This window comes from Clupea harengus, chromosome 22 (genome assembly GCF_900700415.2).
Source record: "Clupea harengus chromosome 22, Ch_v2.0.2, whole genome shotgun sequence".
Classification (NCBI taxonomy): domain Eukaryota; kingdom Metazoa; phylum Chordata; class Actinopteri; order Clupeiformes; family Clupeidae; genus Clupea; species Clupea harengus.
In genome coordinates, this window is record NC_045173.1 from 18,920,254 (window position 1) to 18,948,251 (window position 27,998).

At 42.0% G+C, this 27,998-nt stretch overlaps 1 protein-coding gene across 2 annotated transcripts; it reads left to right on the forward strand.

Moving 5' to 3' along the window:
- The first annotated feature begins 31 nt into the window (after nt 1-31).
- On the forward strand, nt 32-27,994 carry si:ch211-106n13.3 (vWFA and Collagen domain-containing protein). Of its 2 annotated transcripts, XM_031560176.2 has the most exons (30): nt 32-713; nt 1,038-1,155; nt 1,416-1,976; nt 2,568-2,727; nt 3,231-3,456; nt 4,369-4,542; nt 4,820-4,897; nt 5,042-5,053; nt 5,213-5,296; nt 5,526-5,579; nt 5,888-5,941; nt 6,111-6,164; nt 6,444-6,488; nt 6,677-6,730; nt 6,939-6,992; nt 7,763-7,816; nt 13,365-13,409; nt 18,361-18,405; nt 18,716-18,769; nt 19,408-19,461; nt 19,675-19,728; nt 20,394-20,465; nt 21,189-21,224; nt 21,397-21,441; nt 21,604-21,636; nt 22,409-22,555; nt 22,703-22,757; nt 23,861-24,055; nt 26,049-26,126; nt 26,428-27,994. In XM_031560176.2, the coding sequence occupies exons 2-30, from the start codon at nt 1,071-1,073 to the stop codon at nt 26,610-26,612; spliced, it is 2,847 nt and encodes a 948-aa protein (XP_031416036.1). In that variant the 5' UTR covers nt 32-713; nt 1,038-1,070; the 3' UTR covers nt 26,613-27,994. The 2 variants fall into 2 exon arrangements, with proteins under 2 accessions (XP_031416036.1, XP_042558900.1); XM_042702966.1 differs by having other exon boundaries at nt 644-1,155.
- Nucleotides 27,995-27,998: the final 4 nt, after the last annotated feature.

Here is a 27,998-nt window from a genome sequence, read left to right on the forward strand (position 1 = left end):
CGCTTTTCCTTGTTGCCATCACTTTTCATTAACAGATGCCTCACGTCAAGCCACACAGCCACATGTAGGCTACAGAAAGAAAGACCAAGCAACTGCCTTCTGGACCTGTCATTTTTACAGAGACAGACCCACGTTTATCGGTCAGCTTTGTTGACCTGAAATGTCCACACAGGCACTCCACAGAGATGGCACCAATGCCCTCCACCAACACTGGAGGTCACAACACAGAACTAACTCAGTCCAGTACTTGTACCCCTTAACAAGAACATTTAGAAGTAAAGCAAATTGAGTTATCCTAAGAGCCAAAGGTTTTTTTTTTTTTATCCATTCATCTTTCCGTCTGTCAGTCTGGGGAGTCCGCCCCTGTGCATTGGCAAGCCTGGAGCCTTGGGGAAGCAACCGCAGGGTTTGATTTGCTTTAAAGCTGGTTTGCGGAGGGCTGAACCTACTCCCCTCCCTCTCTTGCACTGAGGCTTGTCGCTTGCGTACCCTGTCATCCAGGTTCTAAGGAGGCACGTCACAGCCTGGGTGGAGTATAAAAACGGATCTGCCAGCGTCCTGTCCCATTAATGTTTTTTGAGCACAGTAGCTGGGATTCAGGCTGTGATACCAAGGGCCGAAGGATGAGAATTTTTCAAACAGCAAGCTGCAAGTGACTCTGTGGTAGGCTTTTCTGCACTGTGGAGTGGAACCTTATTTTCATTTAAAGAAAGGTAAGTCAGAAAGGTCAGTTGCTGTATGAGTTGCAGAGTAACTTACATTTGTTTCACGCAAATGGTTGATTGTGTAGGCCAGTAATACTGCAACTCTGGTTGATATGTTCTACCTGCATCTTCAATCTTAACTACATACGACGGGGATGACAATGTTGATGGATCCTCTGACACGTACCACTCCATCTCGAAGTTTTATTGCTGACTTAACCTTTTTTTTTTTTTACCAGTTTTGCCATTTACCTTTTTATGATACTGCAGTTGTGTGATGGTGTGAAATATGTTATATGATGTTTAGGATACCATATGTACTGTATTTCCTAGTTTATACACAGTTTCATCACTTGCTGACATACAATGAGGACATGGACATTGGAATCATTACTGCTCTGCCTATTCCTGCCTTATATGAAGGGAACAGAAGTGGGGGACAGACAAGCAGGTCTGGCCACAGTCTCTCATTCTTCATGTGTAATAATTTATGCCTATAATGTTTATGTTATGAATTATTTTTATTAAGTTTGGCTAGAGCCTATTAATTGTTAGCTATAGTTTATATTAAAGACACACCTGACATAGTGTAATATTACATGATGTAAGGTTGACAAAATGTCCAAGCTCAGTAACTATCTGGTATATCCTTCTCATTGAAGTTGTTCTTGAAGCCACCTTGCTGAACACCTGTTACGACCTGTCTCACAGGTTGCAGCACAGCCGCAAATGACCTGGTGTACATCATTGATGGCTCTTCGAGTGTGGGAGTGCCCGATTTCGAGAAGGCCAAGCAATGGATCATGGACATCACCAGCGGTTTCGACGTGAGCTCCCTCCACACGCAGGTAGCCGTGGTGCAGTACAGTGACACGCCGCGTCTGGAGATTTCTCTCGGACAGCATCAGACCAGCGAGGACCTTCTCAGAGCGATATCTTCCATCAGCTACCTGACTGGCAAGACTCAAACGGGCCGCGCCATAAAGTTTGCCACTGATCACGTCTTTTCCTCGCGTAACCGCACGCTGCCAGCCAGGAACCGCATCGCGGTCGTGCTGACGGACGGTCGCTCGCAGGATGACGTGGTGGACAGTGCAGTTGAGGCAAAAGCTCAAAATATCGTGTTGTTTGCCGTGGGCGTTGGGAACGAAATCACCAGCTCCGAATTGGTCTCATTGGCCAACAAGCCTCCCTCCACCTATGTTCTATATACAGAGGACTACTCCTCTATCGGGAATATAAAAGATGTGATGGAGCAGAAACTGTGTGAAGGTGGGTAAAGTCATGGTAGTATAATTAAACTTAAAAGATAGCCTTTGGTCTAAATTTGGTGCTTGAGGCCTCGTAAACTTTCTGTTCAGCTGCGCCAACATATATTTACTGACACTGTGATGTGTTTCCACCCCTCTTGCGTTCTCTTTATCCACCAACTCTGGCGTGTGGCAAGACTCCACCTGGGCCCTAAGAAAAAAGTCTATTGTCTTTTTGATAGTCGCCTCTGTCGACATATTGTTGATCATGAGGAACACAAAAGTTAGGGTTATGGTCAGATTGTGGTTAGCCAGCCAAAGTTCTGCATTGACAGTTTGTTGAATGCTTAACATGTGTTCTAGTTATTGAAAAAGACTATTATAACATCAAAGTTGACTAATACAGAAACCTATGGAGAAGAGGAAGGACATTCTGCGTTCATTATTTCAGTTATTAAACATAGTGCACTAACTATCCTTTTTTCTGTATTTTTCTGGTCTGGGGAACTGAATCACTGTCCCGTGAACCACTATTAAGCTCTGAGAATCCATGTGCTGTATGGTCAATAGAAACCCAATACATATACAATAACATTGAAATCTTCTCCTGCAGAATCTGTTTGTCCACTGAGAATATCTGATAACCAAGAGAAAGGCTTTGACCTGCTCAGTGGAATGCAGATAGACATGACTGCCAAGAAGGTCCAGGGTTCGCTCGTCACAGAGGCAGCTTACCAGCTGAGCGCTCGACTGGACATCACCCTGAACACCAGGTGATGTTTTTTTCTTCAACATTGTCCTTCAAAGTGGAGTTGTAACTTCACTAAATAACTGTATATCAGGTGTGCGTGGTCTTTTGCCCAGTTGTTGGAGCCAACTAGTAACAATATCAAGTTCATAGGTTCAAGTACTAAGAAAATGCATACACTAACTGAAAGTTGCCATCATAAAGTAAATCAAATTATAAATCATATTGTATCATATAATGGGGCGACAGTGGTACAGGAGGTAGAGAAGTCGTTTAGTAATCAGAAGGTTGCTAGTTCGATTCCCTGTCGAAGCGTCCTTGAGCAAGACACTGAACCCCTAATTGCTCCTGATGTGCAGTGTGCCATCAGTGTAAATGTAAAATGTGTATACATTGTAAGTCGCACATATGTAAGTCGCTTTGGATAAAAGCGTCTGCTAAATGACTAAATGTAATAATATCAAGGAGGTGTGAAAGGTAATATATACCACTTGTACAGTGAAGTAATATGCTATTCGTCCACTCTAGGGTTCTCTTCCCAGAAGGCCTGCCTCCCTCTTACGTGTTTGTGGCCACGGTGCGTGTGAAGAGCCCTGCTCATCAGATGAAGTTTGACCTGTGGAGGATCTTGTCACAAGAGGGCCTGAGGCAGGTGGCCGTGACCCTGAACGGAGTTGAGAAGTCAGTCACCTTTACCAGCACCAGCGTTCTCCAGAAGGAGCAGTCGGTCATATTCAACCACGGAAGCATTAAGGTGGGCGAGATCAAATTATGGTATGGTATGGTACCTCTGGACTTGGTCGGCTACACGAGATAAAAATACATTGGTGATGAAGTTATATTGGGATTAAGGTGTGTGAGATGAAATTGCACTCATGATAATAGCACATTCAAGATTACAGTGTGTAAAATAAAATAATTTGATGGTATATTTGGGGTATGTGAGATGACATAAATTACATGAAATTACATGTCTAATAAAGATAGATTGGGATTGAGGTATGTGAAGTCAAATTGCCTTTGAGATACACCATCACAGTTAAAGTGGAAGAAGTAGGTAAGATGTTTATCTAAAGTGTGTGACAACCCTGGCAAGGAAAGCAACATAATGAAAACACACAACCCCAAACTTAATTTAGAACTATATTAATATAAAGGCGAAAAAGTGTAGGTGGAGTGTAAGATGCATGTCCTGCTGCCAGGTAAGCTGCTGCAGAGTGTGTGAGAGGGGGAGTGAGAGGGGTGTGGCCAGTTCTTTAAGGCATCTGGCACCTGCAGGTAATCACAGGTGATTACAAGTGAGACCCAAGGTATCTGGAACAAAAGTAAACAAACAATAACACAAAGCAACAAATACCAGGCCTATAACAAGTGTATGAACAGAATTGTTTCTAAAGCCTTCAGTGGTGTGTCCATGATCTGTGACAGAGAATCAGTACCAGCCAGGTTTCATTTTCAGAATGGAAAAATGTGCTGCTCAGTTAGACGACCACAGTGCTTATTAATGGCAAGCAATTACATTTTATTTAAAGGACGGATAAATAATTGTCAGTTGAAATAGTTGAGACGTGCCGTGGAAAGAAAATAAAAATCCTTGCATACTTTGCAGTCCTTGCCAAAACAAAGCAGCAATAACAAACCAAATGACCCACGCTTCCCTCCGCAGAGGCTCTTCAACACGGACTGGCATCAGCTGAAGCTTCTGGTGAAGCCTAGGCGCGTCACTTGCTTCCTGGATGGTGTGCAGATCGAGGAGCAGCTCCTGGACCCGGTGGTGCCCATCTACATCAATGGCCGCATGCAGGTGGCCAAGAAAGTCAGCCTGGAGACCACCGTCCCGGTGAGAGTGGAGCCGCTAGCGTCATCTTTTGGCAGCGCATGTTTGAGGAATTGGCAGGGGGACGTTTTAAGCTCACCATTGCGACCACAGTATCTGGCAAAGCGTGGTCACGCGCTTCTATTTATACTGTGTCAGCTGGAATAATATTTAGGGGAGCTGCTGCGAAAAAGACAACAGAGAGGGTTTTCAGGTCTCCTAGTGCTAGTAATTCTACTCTAATAAACTGTGAAGAAAATGCAGCAGCACATTTTAAGTTGTTCCGGTTGTGTTTGTCCAGATTATTATTCAGAAAATGCGACTATACTGTGATCCTGGGCAAAGCGACAGAGAGACTGCCTGTGAAATCTACACAGTGGTAAGGGATTTTTTTTACATAACTGAGAGCTGAGACCAGTTGTCCTAATAAATGATTAATAATTCATAATATTTTATTGTATCAGTATGAATTATAAATATGATGTATTCATATGTCTGTTTTACTTGTTTTCATCCTTGACAGGAGGATGATCGGGTAAGTCCCTTTGATTCCCTGCCTTTTGTTCATTAAATATTGAGCTATACAATGCTAGATGGATGCTAACATAGCTAAACGAGGGGTGTGGCTATGCTCCTTTACATTATACCTATGTATTGCCTGCACTGTTGTGTGAAGTGTGCCTATTCTCGACAGTGTCCCTTTGATCGCTCCACCGCGGTGGCAAACTGTGACTGCCCCTCTGGAAAGCCTGGGCCTTCTGGTCTTCCTGGACCTATGGTGATTAATGCGCTCTAGAATACACCCTGTTTTCCCCCTGTTGGTGATTCTTCGTGCTGTTCGTTCTTTTTTTTTGTCATCAATAGATAAATGAAACGAAAGATGGATGAATGATAGATGGCTAAATAGACTGCTGTACGGGTTGATGAATGGAAATGAAAGACAATGTGGACATTTATTAATAAATGAATGAAACCGTCTATAACACTGACACATTTAAACCTTGTAGGGCTTTCGGGGTGAGAAGGGTCGTGAGGGTCCCCCTGGGCCTGACGGTAAGCCTGTGAGTACCACACACTGATATCTCTGAATTACACCACGACTTTACCCTTTATGAGCCATCACATTCAGCACAAACACTGCCTTGCATATTATCAGTGAGTGAAAGTACTTCATGAAGAAAATACTTCATGACCTCAATACTCTGATGTCTTTCAGGTGCCATATTAGTGTGAAATACTACATTATGTATTGTGGGTGATGTATGAGTGTGAACACTACATTATGTATTGTGGGTGATGTGAGAGTGGGAAATTACTCTGTGGCGTCTCTAACGGTTTAAAAAGTTTGCTTTGTTTTGTCTATCTGAAGGGGAAGCAAGGTGAGCGTGGATATCTTGGTGAGCCAGGGAAGCAGGGAGAGAAGGTGAGAACCCTTCACCGTCTTCTGAAGCTCAGCTTAGGGTACACGCTCAGGTGTCATGGGGTCATGGGGTGTTTAGGGTTTTCAGTCGTCCTAGCCCAGGCCAGGGGTCCCAACTGTGTGAATTTTAAAAGATACATCATGAGCACTGTCCATCTTTGCACTTGTGTAGGGTGAACCCAGCCAGCAAGGGATGAAGGGGGAGAGAGGGATCGGTGGGCCTAAGGTAAGACCTCAGGAATACAACAAACACTTATAATCAACTGCTGTATTGTCTTGACAGCTTCTTTCTGTGATTGATGACATTATAATCTTGTACGATTGCCTTGTACTATTACCCCTCACCAGCTAATTAGTTTTGGAAATATGCGAGAAATATTACATTGACTCACTAAATTGAGGTGTGTCACATTGAATCGCATCAAACACCGAAAAAGCTTTTATGTTTCTATGTGTAAAGATTGCGCATTAAGCTCACTGATGTATGTGTTGTTTGTATTGCTAGGGTGACACAGGAACCCCAGGGCCTCCGGGGCTACCAGGACCCACAGTAAGACACAATGTGACACTTAATGAACTTACTGTTACACTATTGTATTAACTCAGTGTTAGACTATTTATTAGCTTAATGTTACATTATGTCCATATATGCGAGGGCTATTCATCCATAATGTATGCCCATCTGTTGTCTGTATCTGGTGTTTTTGATACCATAACATATACAGATTTTCTTTTTAGGGGCCAGGATATTCACACCTAGATTTGAATGAGATTGGCCTGACAGGAGTGAAGGTAATGGAAAGTGTGAAGATTTTACGTGATATACAGCTGAAAATTCTTTAGCTGTACTTTAGGCATAGCCCTGATTCTCTGTGGGTGCTACTGAGCGTGTTTGGCTGAAGGGTGATAACAGTGCACTTGTTGGCTTAAGGCAAACCTAAGGCAAAATCAAGAATGACATGTTTGATTTAACTGTCTCTCACATTTATTCACCCCTTAGGGGAATCTAGGGGAGACAGGGGCACAGGGTCCACCAGGAAAGCCTGGACCAGCGGTAAGTGTGTGTGTGTGTCTGTGTCTGTCTGTGTCTGTGTCTGTGTCTGTGTGTGTATGTGTGGTTATCCTCACACCCCTAATAACAACAATCAGTCTGTTTAAGGCTCATTGAGGGCTGCTCCCTTCCCCTGTGAGTGGCTGTTTCATGGACCATTTCCTATGTCTTGAACTGAACCGGCTGAAGGGGTGGGAGTCCTAGAGATTAACGGCACACGGTACACAGAAGTCACCCCTTAGCTGTGCTGGGAAGTACTGGCCTGTCATTTGGTGCCAGGAGAACTATTAGAAATATTTTGAAGCATGCAGGGCCTACTGTTTGTTGAACCATTTGAGGTCACCAACATGTGTACGTGATCAGGCAAATAACAAGGAAGTCACTCTGTTATCCCGTGAACGAGACAAAGTAAAGACAAGCCTAGGGATAGAACTGATTGATTTGCCGTAGAACTATTAGAAACATTTTTAACCATACAGGGCCTTCTGTATGTTGAAGAACGTATATGTGGATTTGACGAGAAACAAGGGACAAAGAAGTCCCAGATGAGAGGGCAGAACCAACCTGTCTACATCTGTCCATGGCACTATGTAGAACTATTAGAGCATTTGGAACCATGCAAAGAACTACGGTTCGGTGGACCATTTGAGGATAATGTTATAATGTTCTAGTTCTACTCAGTAAAGATCCAGTATGTGTTCTCTGAGGAAGTTTATTCAAGAGTGTGAGATTGTTTGTGACTCAAGGTCTATATTTCTGTTAACTCTTCTCAGGGGGAACCTGGGCTACCAGGGGCCGATGGTCTACAGGGCCCAGCTGGACTAAAGGTAAGATTAGGATTGGTTAATTTTCATGTATACCAAGGCTGTACAGTGACTACCATGTATATAATAATGACTTGGCCAACCAAAGAAACTACATACTTGCAATGTATTGCAGTTATGGCATGATATAAGAGTTTATAACAGTAATGTGGGCTGTTAATAAGCACTTTTCAAGCTGATATAGCACCTCCATAAGCCCTAGGAAGTCCGGTTTTCTCGTCAGTTAGAATGATTTCCTTTCATTTACATACGAAAGTACTTTGCATTTCACAAAGCAGAATCGAAAGCCATTTAACGTCAGTTTCTCCCCTGAGGTAAACGTGATATCCTACACCACTCATCATCTAAGCCGATAGTTAAACGGAGTGTAATTTTAGGAAGCTCCCTTCAAAGTATTCTCCCAGAGGGATATATATGCGCCGGGATATTTTTTGCCCTAAGGAAGCATATTTGTGGTTAGCTGTGCATCTGATTCATCTTTTTTAGCGCTTGACCAACAGGAGGCAGACGTACTGCATGTTGTTTCCCCCGTGTGTCTAAATAAAGACCGTCAAGACTGAGCCTCAGAGAGAGGAAGAGCACATTTCTCTGTATGACTGTGTGTGTGTGTGTGTGTGTGTGTGTGTGTGTCTGTGTGTCTGTGTGTGTGCATGTGTAGTGATCGTTTTTGACAGGGAGTGTGAGTTTTCCTACCCTTGTTTCTGTGATGCCTGTTACCCAGGGTAAACTTTGTTTGCCATGTATTATTTTTTTCTTCCATGGTGAGAATATGTTTGTTCTGAGTCTTTTAGCTAGCAGCCTCACACTCTCACAACTAGCACTGCACTAAGACCAAATGTATCAAAGAGAGCGAGCAGAAAATCTTCAGTTTCACCCGAGAAACTACTTTGTACGGTGAACTGTGAAGTTGATTACAAGTTCTCCTGTGTCTGCAGCTAGAGCCACATAGCCCGTAGGCTGAGGTCAGGAGGAACTGGGGTAAATTACAGTTTAAGAAATATTTGAGACTGAATCATATTTTGCCATCGGAAAGATTGAGTGAAGGTCAGACAGATTTTGTTCTATTGGAGGGGTACAACTCAAGTTCCCCATCATGGTGGAGGTTGAGATAGAGAGGGGGGGGAGGGGTTGAGAGAGAGAGACAGGTGTTGAGAGAGAGAGAGGGAGGGGTTGAGGGAGAGAGACAGGTTGAGCGAGAGGGAGAGAGAGAGGTTGAAAGAGAGAGGTTGAGCGAGAAAGAGAGAGAGAGAGAGAGAGAGAGAGAGAAGGGTTGAGAGCAAGAGCGTTCTTGGCTTTGGTCTATCTTCAAACCACAGCAGCATCTGTCCCTGTACCTGCATGTCTGTCAGAACCCAGGCAGGGAGAAGTCTTTCAAAGAAAGTAATTTAATGGAAAACATTAAGGTCCAGGGCAACAGGCAAAAATCTAAATCCAAAAACACAGGCAGAGTCTGTAACCAGGAAAGCAGACAGATACAGGCAGACAATCCAAAAACAGGCTGAATAAATACAAAAATAAAAATGAATTGAAATTTAATTTCATCAGTGGTCCTGTGCATTGAGCACATTGCATACTGGCTCTATGCTCATGCAGGAAACACAGCAGTAGAATTAGCATCACTTTCATTGGCAGTGAGTCTCTGGGGTTCCTTAGCAAAGAATCCTATTGCTAATCAGAATACGCTGTTAGCTCTTCTTAAGAATAGAGTCCTATTGCTAATCAGAATACGCTGTTAGCTCTTGTGAAAATAACACTAGAAAATGGTGTCAGCGATAACTGACCAAGGGCTACTTTACTTTTAAGACAGCTGTTTAAAAAAACTTTGCAGGAATTTGCATGGATTTGCAGGAAGAGGCCTGGTGTCTTGCCACCCCACTGCCAGGATATCACACTAAGAAGGAAGGATGCATTATTTATGTTGTAGTTTCTAACACCATCTTACAACCCCATGGGGCTTAACGGATTTCTTGAAAGTCACATAGGGCGATAGGATCTGCTTTGTATCTCTCACCTCCTTTTGCACCTAATTTCCTGTGAAAACAGTTAAACTGAAGAGACTTCATGAGAGAGTGTGCAAAGTGGCCTTATCTGTATGAGAGGAAGGAAACTGTGCCCCTCGACTGCGTTCTGAGGGGCCCAGGAGGAGTCAAGCAAATGAACTGACTCGGATGAAGAAAAATGTATTTTTGGGATCTTTTATGAGAGAGGTGTGTGCTGCAGAGCATCTCCTGCTGAAATAACTTTTACAGTAGCAATTCACTCTTCGCGTAAATATTATGAATAACTAATTAATTGAACTCACTGACACATTTATTGGCGTTCCACCCTGCCAGTCGCAATGATGCCCTGCCTTTTTGGATTAGAAGACAGCATAAATACCAGACCTGTGTAAATCTGGAACCGAGCCCTGAGGTTTGCAACTCCCAGCAGCCCCCCTCCTCCCCTTCCCACCCACCCGTCCGATGCACTGGATGATTAGCTAACCGACGATGGGCTTCATGTGGTGGCTAGGATGAAAGCCGCCTCGCCGGGGTGGGTTTTTCACCACAGCGCAGCCGGTGCAGTGGCCTCGGCTTACGCACCCTCTAATCACCGGCAAACGCACACAGGGACCATAAAAAATAAAAGGGGGAGAGCGAGAGAGAGAGAAACGACCATGCCATGCATAGAAATGCTTCAAGTTTTCAAACAAGGCTGTCTGTCTTAATGATCGTCAAAAAGCAGAACCGAGAATCATTTATTAAGGCTTTTAGAATTCTAAGGCACATTTTGGAATTCCCTGTATGAGGTGGATGGAATATCAGCCTGGAGGGATGTCATAAAGATGGTCTTAATTTGTATTCTTGTGTTTTCGTTTGTAGAGATAATTGTAGACAACCAGGGGAAGGGTACAATTACTTTGTGTATTATCATTCAAAGCCCACCTCTTGTCAGTATGTGAGGCCCTCCAGGTTTTGGAATGTTGCATGCAGGATCTAATGTTTATGTGTTAACGTGTCTATGGGAATCTGTGTGAGTATGTTTGAGATTGAGAGGGGGGGGGGGGTTGTCTGTACTCTGTACTTATGGACAGTGTTCGTGTGCAGATGCATTTGGCTTGCAGGTGTGTGTCTGTATGCATGCATGCGTTCATGTTTGTTTGTTTCCATCTGTGTGTGTGTTTGTTTGCAACATGTGTTTGCAAAGGGTGGCAGTCATCATCAGAGAGAGATCCGATGGGCAGACACCTGCCAGACAAGCCCAAACGGGTCCACCCTCATCAGGACAGGGTCTCAGAGATGGGAGAACCTTGTGGTGCCTACCATCATGCCACCATCCCGGTTTGATTATCTAGATAGGTGGGAATGTGGCAACCATTGCTCGGTGGTTGGCCCAAACCCATATATTATGAGGAGATACTGGTAACTCGCTAGCTTTAAAAAACACACATAACACGAAGCCCCAAAATTAGGGTCCATCCAAAATAGTACACTGACAGTTTTGAAGTGTAGAAGATGGCTTGTAATTTGGCAATTCACATGGCTTTTCATACAGCATATCTTATAGATAACCTTCATTATGGCACTCTTGGGTGCCACACGGTCTTACCTCGTAATCACAGGCCTTTCAGAGTTCAGAGTGACAGTCATGTTGTTAAGGAATCGTGGGGGAAATCGGTGCTATTTCTGTCTCATTGTGCGCTTTCTGTTTCGTATGTCTTTCTATCTTTACTCCTCTGGCATCTTAGGTTTTTAAACGTTCGCTGAATTTTGAGGTTCTTTTTTTTTTTTTTTTCTTAAACAAACTCTTTATTGAGACAAATGAAAACTCAAAAAAGCACAACGGACAACCTCTTTTTATGGAAAACATGATCATATTGTAGTTGGCATTGCAAGTTTGAATATAGCAATGAGTCAAACCTGCAATATCAGCAATAGAGCTTTGGCAACATTTGTACGTAAATATGAAATATGAGAATTTTGAGGTTCTTGATTTTAAGATCGAGGGTGCTTAATTTCTAGCTTCCCAACTAATTTTCTAGCTACCCAAATGTGTAACATAATCATTCAAAGGGAAAGATTTTGTATTTTAAGAAACAAAAATCTTTTAGTGCAATGTTGAAAGATTTAGAGCAATTGTTGAAAGACTTTCCAATTTAAAAGAGAGATTAGTACACTGCCTATGTTCTGCAGTGTTTCATAGTTTCATAGTTCTGCTGATTTGAATGGGCCACCCCAACGTTCGGAGGTCTGATATGTTAGGGAAAGTGTATACTCCGGCGGTCATTATCGAAAATTATTATACGGCTTCTTCTTGATTAATGAGCGCTGTTATAGGCAACAGGTTTTGTGCTTCTCATTCACATCTTTCACATCATTCCGCAAGTAGTCCGGTCATTTAACGTAACGGGACGTCATTGTAACTTGAATTCAGCAAGAAATCACGAAACGGCAACACAATCATTAAAAAGAGGTATTTTGGAAGAATATCTTCTGTCGTTTTGGCAAGTAACAGTATAATATGCGGGATAATGTATAGTCCTGCGGTCATTATCGAAAAAATAAATCCCTTCAGAACGAAACAAGACCCCTCCGCTGCCTGTTGGATTTATTTTCACCGCCGGACTATACATTATCCCTTACATATGATTTCATATTGTATGATGTTCTGTGTATGTGTTTCATAGTCATTTATTGCATGCATGTGGTTTGTTACTGTATGTATTTGTTGTTGCTGTCCACAAATTAACATTACTTCATTACTATATACAGTGGCATAATTAGACCATTTAGGTGGATCGGGAGCATACAGGGCTCTTGCATGTTCATGCACATGTATATATCTGTCTGTTTAAGTTATTTAACAAATATTGACACCATTTTCTATTGTGATTTATGATTTAATTTTTAATTATTATTTTTACACTTTGACATAATGCTACATTGGTGACATTGTGGAGCACAAACTTAATTTTCCATATTCTCAACTCTGATCTGGCTCCAGATTGCTTGTCAAGGAGCCATAATCAGCGCTTGTCTTCCTCAATATTTACAGCTATTACAGTTTTACCACCACTTTTATAAGATCATACAGGCTTCTTATTTGGCAAATGACAGGGTGCTGCGTGCATGTGTGTCTCAGTAGGCTTTGACAGGCTCAACACTTCAAAGGCGTGCAGGCATGTGGCACCCTCCTGTTTCAGGAGCTAAACCCCCCTCCCTCTCATGTTGGTAGAAAGAAATGCTTACATGTTGGTAGAAAGTTCTGCATTTATGTTTGTGGCTTACCACTATGGTTATACATGTACAGTGTGTGTGTGTGTGTGTGTGTGTGCGCACATGTGTGTTTGTGAGTGTGTGCCTTTATAAGTGCGTGTGTGTGTTTTACGCGCACACAAGTACCACAATCTTCAGGTCTGTGACAGCAAGAAAATGTACATGCAGATGCATCCGTGAGTTGCAGTGAGAGAAAAACAACATAAGCTGTTTCCATCTGACACACAACACACATCCTTCCAAGTGATTTGATCAATAAGTCACGTATCTTGTCTGTCCCTCTGTTTCTATTTCAGGGTGAAAAGGGAGAAGCTGGCAATGATGGACAGAGTGGAGTTGCAGTAAGTGAAGTTTAGACCTTTTTTCACACAGGAAGTACTCATTTCCCTGCTCTATATTATAATTTGAACAGAACACAGTTCTTCGGTCACTGTTTTCATCTCCCAGCTAACATATACACTGAAACCAGTCATGGTGTATGTGGCCGTGCCAAATACACCGGACGTTTTTAACTCAAAATAGTCCTCACTGCCTGGTTTGACAGGACTCCAGATCTAGTGGGCGTCTCACCACGGTGTTTACTAACCTCTACGGTCCACTACCGGGGGTTTTGAGGACAACTCTGTGAAGGTGTGCAGTCTGCGCCAGTGACGAACAATGCACATTTGTAGTTGCCCAGACGCCTATGATTATTATCTCTTTCTATTCTGGGAGCTCCGAGTATAAAATTCGCCACCGCAGTGGTCGATCAACAAACCCCAATTTCCCAGTTCTTTCCATCCACGGGGCTCTGCAGAAAATGTGGCTCCTTTACTATTGGTAGGGCGACAACAGAGGGACACTGTCGAGACTTGAAGCCTGTTCTCCTTATGGAAAATTATATAAATAACAGCCTGTGCAGTCAAATTCATTCATCTTCATGCAAACCAGTCTTGGGGCATAATTTGGGTGCTTTCATTAATATGACCCTAGCTGTTGTTAACTAGCTGTGTGTAGCTGCACAGCAATAGCTTTTGGTTTAGCTCTAAATTGACTACTTTCACAGCTGTGTTTGTGTTTCTGTGTCCACAACCTAATGGGAAGACATGTGGTTTCAGAAGAAATTAAGAAAGATTGAAATACCCACGACTTCATATGGCAGTGATTGAGAGTCATCAATTTAGGGGTCTGCGGAGCTTTTTTTTTGTGGAGGTGGTCGGACAGATGTCGCTGCATAGTGGAAAAGTACTGAAGTGGATGATAGGATGGATGACACAGGCAGATGAGAGAGAGGGGTAGTTAGGGGGGGGAGAGGGCGGAGTGATGTGAGATGAGTGAGGAGAGTCACATGGATACATGGATACATGGATACATGGACACGTGGTTACATGGATTCGAATAACTGCCTTAGTCGGATTGAAATCGCATTATCCGTTTCATGTAAGCACCTTAGTCGGATCGTAGTCGGACCGCACATAGTCGGACTAACACCCCTGGATAACTCGATCCGATCCAGTTGATAGTTCGACTATTGCGGCATGTAACGGTGAATTGGATAAGGAACTGGACTTTGCGTCTTTGCGCATGCTTGAGATCCCGCCGCCATCCTCCCTCCCTCCCTGCCAGGTCGTGACCCGGAAGACGAAAGAGACGATACGTTGTCTCAGCTGTTCATACTAATGACACGTTTATTTATGAATATCCTGCAGACTGTCTCACAAGCTTATTCTTGTTGACTATGAACAAACATAACAGAAGAGGTCCGAAGATATGAGTACCTTTACAACCCCTCCTTAAAAACGTATAAGGACGTTCAAATTACGATACTTATGTGGTGCCAGTGTTGACAAAAACGTTGACTGCGACTGTTTGGACAGAGCGCGCTAATTCACCGAACAAATACTTTCATATTAATTTCCCACCACTTGTTAGTCATGTCATCCATTCATATCGATGTGAATCAATCAATACTAATACATCTTTAACTGTGATGTGTTTTTGTTTCATTTCACAACGTATTTACTGTATAATCAACGATAGCAGGTGCCCGCTTGTAAACAGTCCACATTTTATTTGCTTAAAACACACAGCAGTACTGTCAAATCAGAAAGCAAATCAGCTGTTAAAGGGCTGTTACCTGACCAAATACCTTTCAAACTCGGTGATAGTATTCACAACTAATTTGTTCTTCATTCTATCAAATATGATGAAGTGTGGTCTGCGACGGCCACAAGTAAATTATTGCGACATTTCTAACATACAACTCAGAACGAAGAGAACACAGCCAGTAGTAGCCTAATCTAATAAAGAGTTGTCTTTAATAAAGAGTTGGCGCCAGGTCTTGGGTAGGAGGCATGTTGTTCCGTGGATATTTAGTTAAATGGTCCGCGAATTTTTAATGGCTAAGTGGTCCTTGGTCTGAAAAAGTTTGAGAAACACTGCTTTATAGACAATAACGATCATACACTCCCATTGCACTCAAACAACCACACTCAAACGAGGAGATATTGTATCAATTAGCCTATTAAGTACTGTATTTATTGATTGCAAAGAGTTCAACGTTACAGCAACATAACTTTGCTCCGGTCGCTAAATCTGATATATCCGTGTGCATCATCGCTCTCCCTCTCTCTCTCTGCCACACCCACCCTGTAACCTACGTGTTTATACATTATAGAAGCAAGACCATTATATTGTAACAAATCACGGAAGCGTGGTATATTTGTTATGGCTTTTTATTAAACACAACACACTGTCACAATAGCATGGGCTTTATGCCCACGAACAGACTGTGCTACCGTCACCCACCTGTATAAGCTCTGTCCCAACACAGAACAACGACATGTAATTAGAACGGTAAGGAACATATAGCCTAGGGAACGTCATGCATAACATAAAGTATAACAGTATGCGCCCGCTGCACGGCATTACGGGGCGACCATGCCGACACGTTATAATATTCTGGTTTAAAGTTAATGCTTGTGAAATCAGCTGTCACTCGACTATTACCTGACCAATACCTGTCAAACTCGGTCATAGAAAAATATCATGAATGCATATTTATTACGATGGGGAAACTATAAAATCGGAGTACGGACAACTAATGCCCAGCGTTGACGATGCAGATATAGAGCTGGAAACAGCTAAATGAGCTACAGCCCAAATGCAGTGAGCTTTATCAAGCCCTGGAAAGTTCGGCACATTTGCCCGTTTCCACAGCGTCTGCTGAGCGGTCATTCAGTACAATGGGGCGTCTTAAGACATATCTTACGAAGTACGATGACTGACAAAAGACTGACTGGACTTGCTCTTATGAATATTCACACAGATTTGGAAATCGACAGCGAAGAAGTACTTAAACAATTTGATGCAACTGGCAGAAGGGGAATGCGTTTTGGCTGTAACCCATTATTTGCGCGCACGTGTGTGTGTGTGAATGTGCATGCGTTTCTCTCGCCTTTTATCTTTCACCTTTGAATAATGTAACTTATAAACACATCGGCCTGGCAGAAACAAACAAACAAACAAACAAACAACCCAAGAGGCAACACGCATTTCTGGACCGATGAACAGACGCGATTCATGCTCAATCAACTGTTGTTGTTATTGGTAGTGGTGAAGAGGTCAAGCGGAAAGGGCTGTATCACCACTAGTTGTAATAAAAACAGCGCCACCTATCGTATCGGATATGACATGCTTTCGGCCAATGATTCGATTTATTCACTGTCATGTACATTGGGATAATAGCACCTACCCTCGAAAGAAAGCATAGTCCGACTAAGCAAAGATTCGAATTATACCATCATGTAAACACACTGTCTGACACTCTCTGGTTTCTTTCTCTCTCCCCTCACCAGCCTTTTCCTTCCCCTCACCTCCTCTCCTCCCCTCTCCCTAACCCCATCTCTTCTGTGGTGAACCTCAGGAGTTTCTCTTCCCCTCTCTGTGTGTGTGTGTGTGTGCGTGTGTGTGTGCGTGTGTGTGTGTGTAGAGCCTAGCGGTTTAAACACACACATGCAACAGGTGGAGGCAAGATGAGGGGTATTATTTATATCCAACTCCCTTCCCTTCCCACTCACTTTCACTTCATGTCTGTCCAAGTCAGATCAGGTTTATTTCATGTCAAAACTTTTACTTTTGAGGCTACTTTAGGGCCATCTCTTTACATTAAATGAGTTTATCCTTCATGACTTTCCTATTCTGAGATTCATTCAATATTATTTTAGTAAAATGGAAACCCAGTTTTAGGTCTGGTAACAGATGCTGATCTGGATAAAAAAAATTTCCAATTGGGTTGGCACTGACTTTACTGTCTTCATTTGTTGGTTTGTCATACTAAAACACCCGCCATTCTCTGGTAGTCCCTATCACAGAGCAGTCCTTTTTTCCATTGGGCTGGTATCGACCCCTTCAATTGTTGGTTTTGTTATACGAAAACACCTGCTGTCTAGTAAGTGGCATTCAATAGTAGGTGGTCCGTATTGCTGAGCATTTGTTTATGATCTCAAGGAGTTTTCCACTTATTTGGGCTATGCTCCTCCGGCGTAGTTCCTGTCTGATCTTCATGTCAACACATGGATTGCATCTTTACGGATGAATTCACACTTGGTGCTGTATGGCTTGGGAGAGTTTTGAGGAAATGGGTTGCCTGCTGAGTTGACATGTTTCGTGCGTGTACAAGTTCCAACCCCTGCCCTGATGGTCAATTACTGAATTAATGGGGGAGAGCGCTAGGCCCTGATTTTTGAAGACTGTGTGTGATGAACTTTACCTGTGTCTTAGCAGGAAGACTGTGTGTGATGAATTTTACCTGTGTCTTAGCAGGAAGACTTTCGAAATACATTTCAGGGCATGAATAATTTCCACCGATAGTATCTCTTGTTTTTTATGTGTCATTGTGCGATCACTTTGTCTTTTTCCAAATACTCAGTTCTCAGTTGATGAATTGATATCATATATACGATACCAGTGTGTTAACACACATAATTATGGCCACGTTCATATACAGTAACATAGAAAAAATATATTTTATATATGACCTTCCTTGCATGTTGAAGTGCATTATGCCATTTTAGTACGTCGATTTATATAAAAGTGTTTGCTAAATACATGGCCTTTAATTTTACCTTTAGTATGAAATGTGTATGCAATCACTTTACAAGATTTGTCAGGCAAATATTGTACATGACAAGTGTGAGTCCTGTATGTTATTTACAGACCTTTTCCATTTGGGACGGTTACTAGAGATTACTACTCTGTGTTGTGCATTCACTGCTGTGTTGATTCTCCACTGTGCCTCTTTGTTATTGGCAGGGTATTGGAGGCCTCCAAGGAGAGATGGGCCCTGCTGGTCCCCACGTGAGTTTGCTGTTTAAAGCGCAAAGGCCCGAGTTGTGGTGTGGGCTTGTGGTGTGGAGATCTGTGTGTAGGCATGTTCAGACTGAGAGGAACTAGACTTCTGAGTCAAACTCTGTGGGTCTGAGTTAGAAGCTCAAAAGCAGAACCGAAACTCCCATGGCAAGCCAACATGCACCGTGGAACTAATCACTGTTAACCTGGGCTACACGCACAAGATTTACATCAAGATTACAATGGCTGTCCTTGGATTGTATAGATCTTCTCAACCTGCAGAATAAGAGAACTGATGTTAAAATGTTGTCTTTTCCAGGGTGAGAAAGGCTTGCCTGGGCCTATAGGACCTGGTGGCCCAAGAGGCCCTCTGGTAAGGTTAATGCAGTGCTGGCCCTGTGGAACAAGCAAATGAAAGGCTGACTGCACTGTTTATGTGATGTGGTGTGTATGAGGCCCTGTGCACTGAGTTTGATAAGCAGATCTTGTAGGCCAATGGAGTGAGTTTGATGAACATATCTTCTTTGATAAAGAACAGGGTTTATTGCATCGACCACAGCAAACGTTCCTCTCTTGGATTAAGTGGACAATCTTGCGTTCAGTTAATCATTGTATTTTATTTCATTTGAGCTTTTAAAAACTTGAATACAAACTTCCCTTACATACTGTACGTCTCTCTTCTCATACATTCAAAATCAGTTATGACAAGATTATCCTAGGACAGAAATTAGTCATTTCTTGGCTTGCAGTTCTCTGGTGTAGTCATTTCAGAGAGTTGGGATCAGAACAGAAACAGGAGTGCAGCTATACAAGACACTTTCTATACCAGGTTACTTGTATGCTAATCAACAGTAAGACTTTATTTGAGAATAAATCCTGTAGTATGTATTATCCTGTAGTATAGTTATTTCCACCAATACCAAAACAAAACAGAAAGAACCATTTAGCTATTGAGTTCTAGTGAGAACATTGTCAAGGTAATTAGTATTTTCTTGTTAATTTTATCTCCAGGGGCTGCCTGGTCCAGTTGGTTCTCCTGGAGCTAGTGGTCAAGTAGGCCCAAAGGTAAATCGGTGAGAGAATGAGTTTGAATGAGTGTGAGAGTGTGTAAGTGAGCATTTGTGTGTATATGTGTGTAAGTGAGAGAGAGAGAGAGAGAGAGAGAGTGAGTGTGTATTAATTGTATGCTCCCAGTAACCAGTTTGCCTGATTCGAGATGTTACACATTAACATTTATTCTACAGCTTTTCATATTTTTATTTTCTCGCTGTAATCCAGGGTAGCCCAGGGCTGCGGGGTCCAGAGGGACCTGCAGGGTCCCTGGGTCCTAAAGTAAGTATGTCACTTTGAATGATCAGTTGAAGCTTCACATGTCTATTAAACACATTTACCGTCGCCAGCCACTCACATGCCTTCATGTTAGCAGGGCCTATTTCAACCAGTTCAGTGGAAAGAAAAACATCCTCTAGATGAAAAAAAAAACTGTTTCCTGTTTCTATGGTAGCCTTTTATCATGTGGAGGTGTGAGGATGTGGGAACATAAAATGCAGCTTAACTGTGTGTTGTGAGCGCAAAGAGCATGCACTTCTTGGTGCCTTTTTTCCCCCCATTAACCACCCACCCTTCAGTGAAGATACTGTCATCAACTGTGTGATTAAATGTATTCTCACTCCTCTGAGGTGGTGAGGTACTGGTACCTCCCTAACCCCACATCAGATGACAGATTTAACTCCTCTTCTCATTAAAACAAAGGGACATCGATGTGTGCTGTAATCTGTAATCTCTGTAATCTCTTTCCTACACTCAGCGTGTTGTAAGCGTGCCTCGAGTGCTGACTGACAAGCCTTCACTCAAAGTATATGCAGATCACCCAAAGGCTGCTCTGTAGCTGTGACCTTGTGCATAGCCTAGTCCTGCAGTGTCCTCATGTTACTGTGGTGTGTGTGTGTGTGTGTGTGTGTCAGCAAGAAGTGTTTCTGTGTCTTTAACTCCCACAGGGGCCAGACGGGGTGCCTGGGGCTGAGGGGCCACCTGGAAGCAGGGGCATGCCAGGGTTCAAAGGTCATAAGGTAAGGTACATGGAGGCAAGCCACATTGCTGTGCTGTGTGGGTGACATACAAAGGGGATGGCAATGATTCAATTCAATTGTATCCATTTATGTAGCGCCATTAAGAATCGGCATTGTCTCAAGATGCTTCACAGAGCCCAAGGCCTAAACCCTCTGAGCAAGCACATAGATGACTGTGGCAAAGAAAAACTCTTTAGCCGAACCCAGGTCAAAATGATAATAAAGAAAACTAAAGCGATTTATCTTAAGATTGTGTATTATGAGCTGTAGCCAACCTTAGTGGTATTAGTGGTGTATTATGGGGTGTAAGACGATAGTGATACTGAGACTGGTTTGATTTGATTTTTTATTAATAGCTCACATGCAAAGATTCGTGGCAGACAGTGGTTCGTTTTGTGAAAGCAGAAAGCAGTGTTGTTGTTATTGCATAACATTTACTCAGATTGTATGCATATACAGTACTGGTGTGTTCTTTACACTCTGACAGTTTTCCTTAAATTAGATTTAAAAAATCACAACGCATGACCTTGCTCACAGTATGGCAACATATTGAATCGTAACCCCTGTGTCATGATGGGTATTGTACAGCCCTAGTGTATTGGTCTGATCCAATAAATGAATGAATGAAATACTGTCTGAATAAATGAATGAAGAAATGTGACATGATCTTACTTGAAGACCCTGTCTCTCACTACTATATTGCATCCCCTCCCTCTTTCTCAGGGCGAGTCTGGAGAGCCTGGGCCTAAAGGCAGCCAGGTAATACAACCATAAGTCTGTGAATGAATTACTTAATCTCTGGGCCCTAGAACATGCAGGCAGGATAGATGCACAATTTCTTTCTGACCTAGGATTGGTGTACACTAACTGCTGTCATCATGGAATGCAGTGCTTATTGGCCACAGTGACCTTGTGCTTATTCTTGTTCTAGGGCGAGAGGGCAAGTCATGGCCAGCCTGGGACCCCTGGCACACCTGTATGTACCTCTGTCATTTCTGACCTTTTGACCTTTAGTGCATGCATGCCTCACATGGTATGGAAGATGCCATGTTGTACCTAGGGTTCCCAGGACCGTTTTTGGAATGTGTGTGAAACAATGGCCATCCAGAAACAATACAGAGTTGTGTGTGTCTTACAGGGGGTAGCTGGGCTTCGTGGAAGTAAGGGAGAGGTGAGTGCTTTTGTAGATCCATATAAGATAGTTTTACTGAACAAAGTTATGTTGTACTAACTTGCCTTTAATAAGTTGTGAGATGCTAAATATGATTTCAATATACTCAATAGTTTTAAGTACAATGAACTAAATTCAATTGCTGTTGACTTTTTTGCCCTAGGTTACCTAAACAATCAACTTTAATTTTTTGATTTGGGTACAAGCAACTCAATTTGTCATGCTTAAATTGATTTAGTTAATAAATTAAATGGTTCAAGGTAATCAGTTTCCTCAAATATTTTGACTTAATTGAACTATTTTGACTTAATTGAACTTCTCCGGGTTTACAGTGCATAAGACTTTAGATAGCTGTAAAGGTTTTTGATAGCTGGAACGGGATGTCATGTTTTTTCAGTGTTATGGAGGGCTTTTTTTAAATCCTCTCCTCTCAGAAAGCCATAGCACAAACTTTAGCTGCAGATTCTGCCCTCAGTCCCCCCTTTTTTGTTGTTGTTTTTTTCCCTCCTCACTTATACTGCTGATAATCTTTTATGTTTATGTCTTATATGTCCATAGAAGGCATTGACCGAAAAATACATGCATAACAAAAGACAATAATGTTTGTATATGATCCATGTAACTCTGCGTATGTTCTATGTAACTCAGTGTTTGGCCTATAGCTCGCTATACCTATATATCTGTGTATATAACTCCGTATATGATTTATGTATCATGATCTATGTGTCTCTACATCCTGTGTCTAAGTGTATATTTATTTCTCCACGCTTAGAGAGGTGTTGCAGGAGAGTTCGGAGGCAGAGGTGCTGATGGGAGGAAAGGGGACGTGGGCGCCTCAGGAGCCGCAGGGCCCCGGGGATTTCTAGGCCAGGACGGACCACCAGGGCTGCCAGGTGTGCCGGGGTATCCAGGGAAACCTGTGAGTGTGCCCCAAATTCTCTCAAACGTGTGTGTGTGTGTGTGTGTGTGTGTGTGTGTGTGTGTGTGTGTGTGTGTGTGTGTGAGAGAGTTTGTGTGTACTTATAGTAAATAAGTGTAGTAATTTGCTGATTAAATGTCTTCTCAGGGAAAACCCCCTTCAGAAGAGCAACTGATGAAAATATGTGCTGTTGTGCTGCAGAGTAAGTTACTCTACAAGTCTTGGGTTGGGTTGTTGTTGTTGTGGTTGTCATTCACATATAGTTCACATACACATATACTGTCTTCTATTTCATAATGGCTAACTTATCTAAAAAGTCTTGTTTTTATTATTTACAAACATCAATCACCTATTGAGTGTACTATAACAAGCCTTTCCTCACCACCAAAAGGTGTCAAGTGACCATTTTGCCATGGCCAATTCGTATCCATAGTATTCTAGTAGATAAACACAGGATATAAACCATGAGGCACTTGTGTGTCTTTCCAACACAGTGAGTTGACAAGGGGAAACATCTGGTGCTATGATCCATGCTATGCTACTTTCATTTCTTCATTTTTTTAAAACACATTGTAAATCTGCGTAACCAGCGCAATTGCTCAATTCTAACCTGCTTACACACCCTATTTTAAAGCCCTGACCTTGGGAGATTGCACCATTTCAACCACAAGGAGAACTTTACCATTAAGCAACTGAAGCAGCTACATCTCCATTTGAGGCTAACAAAGAGAGATTCTCTGTTGGAGGAGTCTCTCGCCAACAAAAAAGTTCCTCAGATTTAAATTAGTTGCAGTGACCTGAAAGTATTACAGAGACGTAATGGTTTAATAAATAACTGCTACTGTCACCTCATTATTACTACTACTACCACTGAAACTACTACGACCGCTACTACTATTACTATTTCTACTACTACTACCACTGAAACTACTACAATTGCTACTACTATTGCTACTTCTACTACTACTGCCACTGAAACTACTACGACCGCTACTACTATTACTACTTCTACTACTACTACCACTGAAACTACTACTATTGCTACTTCTACTACTACTACCACTGAAACTACTATGACCGCTACTACTACTATTACTACTTCTACTACTACGGCTGAAACTACTACGACCGCTACTACTATTACTACTTCTACTACTACTACCAGTGAAACTACTACGACTGCTTCTACTATCTATTACAGTACTACTTCTACAAATACCACTACTACTATTACTACTACTACAAAAACTACTGCTACTATTAAACTACTGCTACTGATGATGATGATTCTGTTCTCCTCCGCAGACCAGCTTCCGCAGCTCATGCACATGATGGACAGATCCCGTAGCTGCAGGCACTGTGAGACAACTCAGGGGCCTCGAGGAGAGCCAGGCCCTCCCGGCCCCAATGGCCCCAGTGGGACCCCGGGTTACCCCGGTAGTCCTGGGACTCAGGGCTATGCCGGAACCCCTGGGAGGAGAGGGGAGCCGGGGGTCAAAGGTGAGAGGATGTAGATGGTGGAGAAAGAATACACCTTCAAGGCCAGTGTTACAGAATATGGGATATAAGATGTATATATTGATGTTATATAAGACAGGATATAGGATATAAGATATACAGTATATGTTAAAGTTTTTTTTGCATTTCATGTTATAATTTTCACACTTTCAATACCATGTCTACTTTTTCAAAACACATGACAAATTCACCATATCAGTAGACTATGTGATCTAAACTGTGGATACTTTTGCATTGCTTTGATACAAAATACATCCAATGACCACTTCTTCTGAAATGTATTGATACCCATCTCAGTCAATGTTCACCACCAGCAAAACTATTTTTGCAGACATTTAAATACTCTCTTCAAAAGAGAAAACTTACAGTTCAAAACCGGACAAAACCTAGATCACTTTCGATGGAAATACGCTGTATTTTGACAGACAAATGAAACTATACACTTGAAATAAGACAGATTATCCGGATTTTGGTGGAAAATCTATTCAGTTTTTGCTTTGTTTTGTTTGTTTGCATCCTTGTAAACAACTATACAATAGTTGTAATACAGCATTTGCATTCAAATCTGCATGTATCTAGGAAAAATATATATGTAGTTGTCGCTGAAGAGATTTTTCCACTATTACTGCTGTACGTGTAAGTCATGGGCTTTCAATGAGAAAAAGTGACCCAAAATGCAACTACAGTAAAGGTCTGGTACTTAGCAGACACTTTTACCCAAAGTGACTTACAATGGCATCCTGCATTGTCCAGGAATTGAACACGGGTCGGCTGCTTGTTAGGTAGAAACACTATACCCCTGATGCCATTTACCACATTGAAGAGTGGTATCTACAGTATTGTAACAGGCAAACCAACAGATCAAAACGTTTGTTCTTGGGGTCATAATAGCTGCTTGGCTTTAAATATGTGTGAGGCATTAGGGATTATAGGGGTGAATAAGATATGCTAAAGATTTTTTTTCTAAAGATTGACTGTAAGTCAAGGTAAAATATTGCAGTAAAAATTGGATTCCAAATACAGAGGTCACCATTGATTAGCATCAGGGCTTCAGTATGCTGTGTTGTTTCACTTACTGAACAGATGCTGTTCCGCTGACTGAACTGAAAAACATCTACACATTTTACGTTCTACTGTAACACAGAAAATGTAGCATGAAACACATTGTAGCATTTTAGAATGAGGATACAGCAACACATAGTATATATGTTTTTTAGTGCTTCAAAATGTTGGTGCTTTTTGATTCATTGTATTTTAAGTGTGACAGTAGTCTTTGCTGGGTGACAGCAGTTTCTATAGTTATGGGTGAAGTATGAAGTGTTGTGCATTTTGCATGAAAGGTTAACTGATGTGCGCAGGTGCATGTTTGTAAAGCTGTGTGAAGAGTTTTGAGAAAGTGGACATGGTTTTTAGACAAGTGTGAAAATTATTGTAAAAAACTGTTATGTTATATTGCATATAGAATATAAGATATATATATATATATATATATATTATACAAGACGTTATATCGGATATATGATGAATATGTTGATGTTATAAGTTATATAGGATATAGTAGATAAGATGTGTGTGTGTGTGTGTGTATGTATATACAGTATATATATGTTTAGGATATAGAAGAGCTGGTGAATCTGTAGCTGCTGCTATTTGTCTGTGTGTGTTGGAGTCACAATGATGACAGACTGTCTTAGAGAATTCTTTGAACTGGGGAAAAGCATTCACTGTTGTAATTCGCATATATCTGGATCCTAGAAGACAGACTGAAATAAGTCTCAACCCCTTATTCTAGTGCTCTTATGTGTGGGAGGCTTTCATGTCAGAGTTTTGGGAAATGCGCTGCTGTTGTTTCATGAATGTTGAAATGTGTGAAAACATGTTTCCTTTCTATCACACCCACAAATGCTTGCCTGCAAATGTGACACCTCCAAACACCTAACCGTCCTCGCCCTGTAACATGATCCCCTTTGTGCAGGTGACATAGGACCAGCAGGCATGAAAGGCTCCAAAGGCGTTGGGGAAGTAGGGATGCCTGGCCCACCTGGTCCTGCAGGTAAAACATGGCGCTTACGCGTTTAGCCACAAATACTGGCCAGTAATGTGTTTTTACAGAGTGTTTGGTTCTTTTTTGGGTTCTATACTCAGTTAGCTAAAAACAAAGCCAACCAGTCCAGTATATCCAGTCTGTTGTCCCTTGATATGCATGGGTCCTCTTGCCCTCTGTGATGGTAATAAGAAAAAGAATAATAATAATAATAATAATAGTGGAGGAAAACATTATAATAATAATAATAATAATAATAATAATACTGTGACTTGTCCTTTAATGTTTTCCTCCATGATGGATTCAACAGGTATGCAAGGCCCCAGAGGCATTGATGGCCAGGGGTATGGAGGACCTCCAGGGGAACCAGGGAAGCCAGGAATACCTGGATCCCCGGGCAAACGAGGGCCTCCGGGCGAGACGGGCGTCTGCGACCCGTCCTCCTGCTACCAGGCCTACAGGCAGGACAGCTACAGCAAAGGACCAAACTTCTGAATGCCCCCACCTCAGTGCCCAGAACCCTGACAGGCACTATCAGGGAGGGGCTCTGGTTTACACAGCGCTTCTAAAGTCAAGCCTCTGGTACACACAGCACACGGCCGTGACCTTACGCACGGCTTCAAAACCACCTCTGCTTTGACATTTCCATCTCATCTAAGAGTCTGACGTGGTGTTTTTTTTTTTTTTTTCGTTGTCGAGTTGGCATATAATGTATGAATCCTACCTGTTTGCCATAGTGTAGGCTACAATTGCAACTTCGCAAAATGATCGCGCTTGACACTAAATTATTCTAATTTGAAGCAATCAAAAGCTGTCAAAATGTCCTGGGGTGCATTAGTTCCAACCATCCAACTTTGCGACCAATGATCTTTGGAACTACACTTCCGAGAAACACCAAATCGCTGAACGCTGTGACGTGGTTAGATAATTACAAAATGCACCACTGCTTAATACTTTGACAAAGATATAAATAGATATGATGACTTACAGCTTCCCCACAGCAAGGCTTCCAGACGGTCACAAAACACCTCTGAAAAGGGGTGCAAAGGCAATGTGTAGCTTAACACTAAATGTGTCTTAAGTTTCTTCAGGAAGTGTGTTGGTTGTAGCCAGTATTGATGAGATCTGTGAAAGCATAAATCTTTAATATGCCAACATATTTTTTCCCCATAATACTCTTATCAGTGTACTACAGTATCCTGATATCTCTGTTTTATTTCTGTTGTAATATACAGACAAAAATGTACTGCACTGCCTGGGTCCTGCTACCTCTATGCTGGATGTGAAGCAATACATATTTCACCATACATCACATCTGCTCATCAAAGGACAGGGAAGACTGTGTCTGTGAAAAGGAAATGATGGTCTTGACCTTTTTGAAGCAATATTAGTCATTCTTATGAGTCATTATTTTCAGCTCCAATCCTTGCATTAAAGTAATGCTAACAATATTCAGTGGTATGGTGCCCTGAAGGTATTGCAAGCATTGAAGCCTTTTTCTTTGAGACTGAAAATTTGTGTAATGTCCTTAACTCTCCAAACCCTCTAGTGCCACCAAGACTTCTCCCTGAATTTCAGTTAGTAGTTAGCGTTTGAAGTTAACTTGGTGTATACATATTCTTCTACCCCTATCTTGTTCGTTCTGGTGATGCATACACTGTCTAATCATAAACCAAAAGAACACTTTTGGTCCATGGAGCATACTGAAGGGACCCATAGTATGTTTATGTATTTTCCAGTTTGTTCTCTTTTTTTGTTAATGTTGTCTTTAATTAATTAAAAATAATGTGTTGTGCTTTAATACAGAAAAGTTCGTTCTATCCAGAAATGCCATGTTCTCTCACATATTAAAGTTTTTGTTTTTTTAGCCTCCTCGTTTTT

Excerpts from the sequence above, each read along its gene's own strand:
- si:ch211-106n13.3 (XM_031560176.2), top strand. The coding sequence starts at position 1,071 with ATGAGGACATGGACATTGGAATCATTACTGCTCTGCCTATTCCTGCCT. Across the intron at positions 4,543-4,819 it reads GCCTGGAGACCACCGTCCCG|ATTATTATTCAGAAAATGCG; the intron begins GTGAGAGTGGAG and ends GTGTTTGTCCAG. Across the intron at positions 21,637-22,408 it reads TTCGTGGAAGTAAGGGAGAG|AGAGGTGTTGCAGGAGAGTT; the intron begins GTGAGTGCTTTT and ends CTCCACGCTTAG.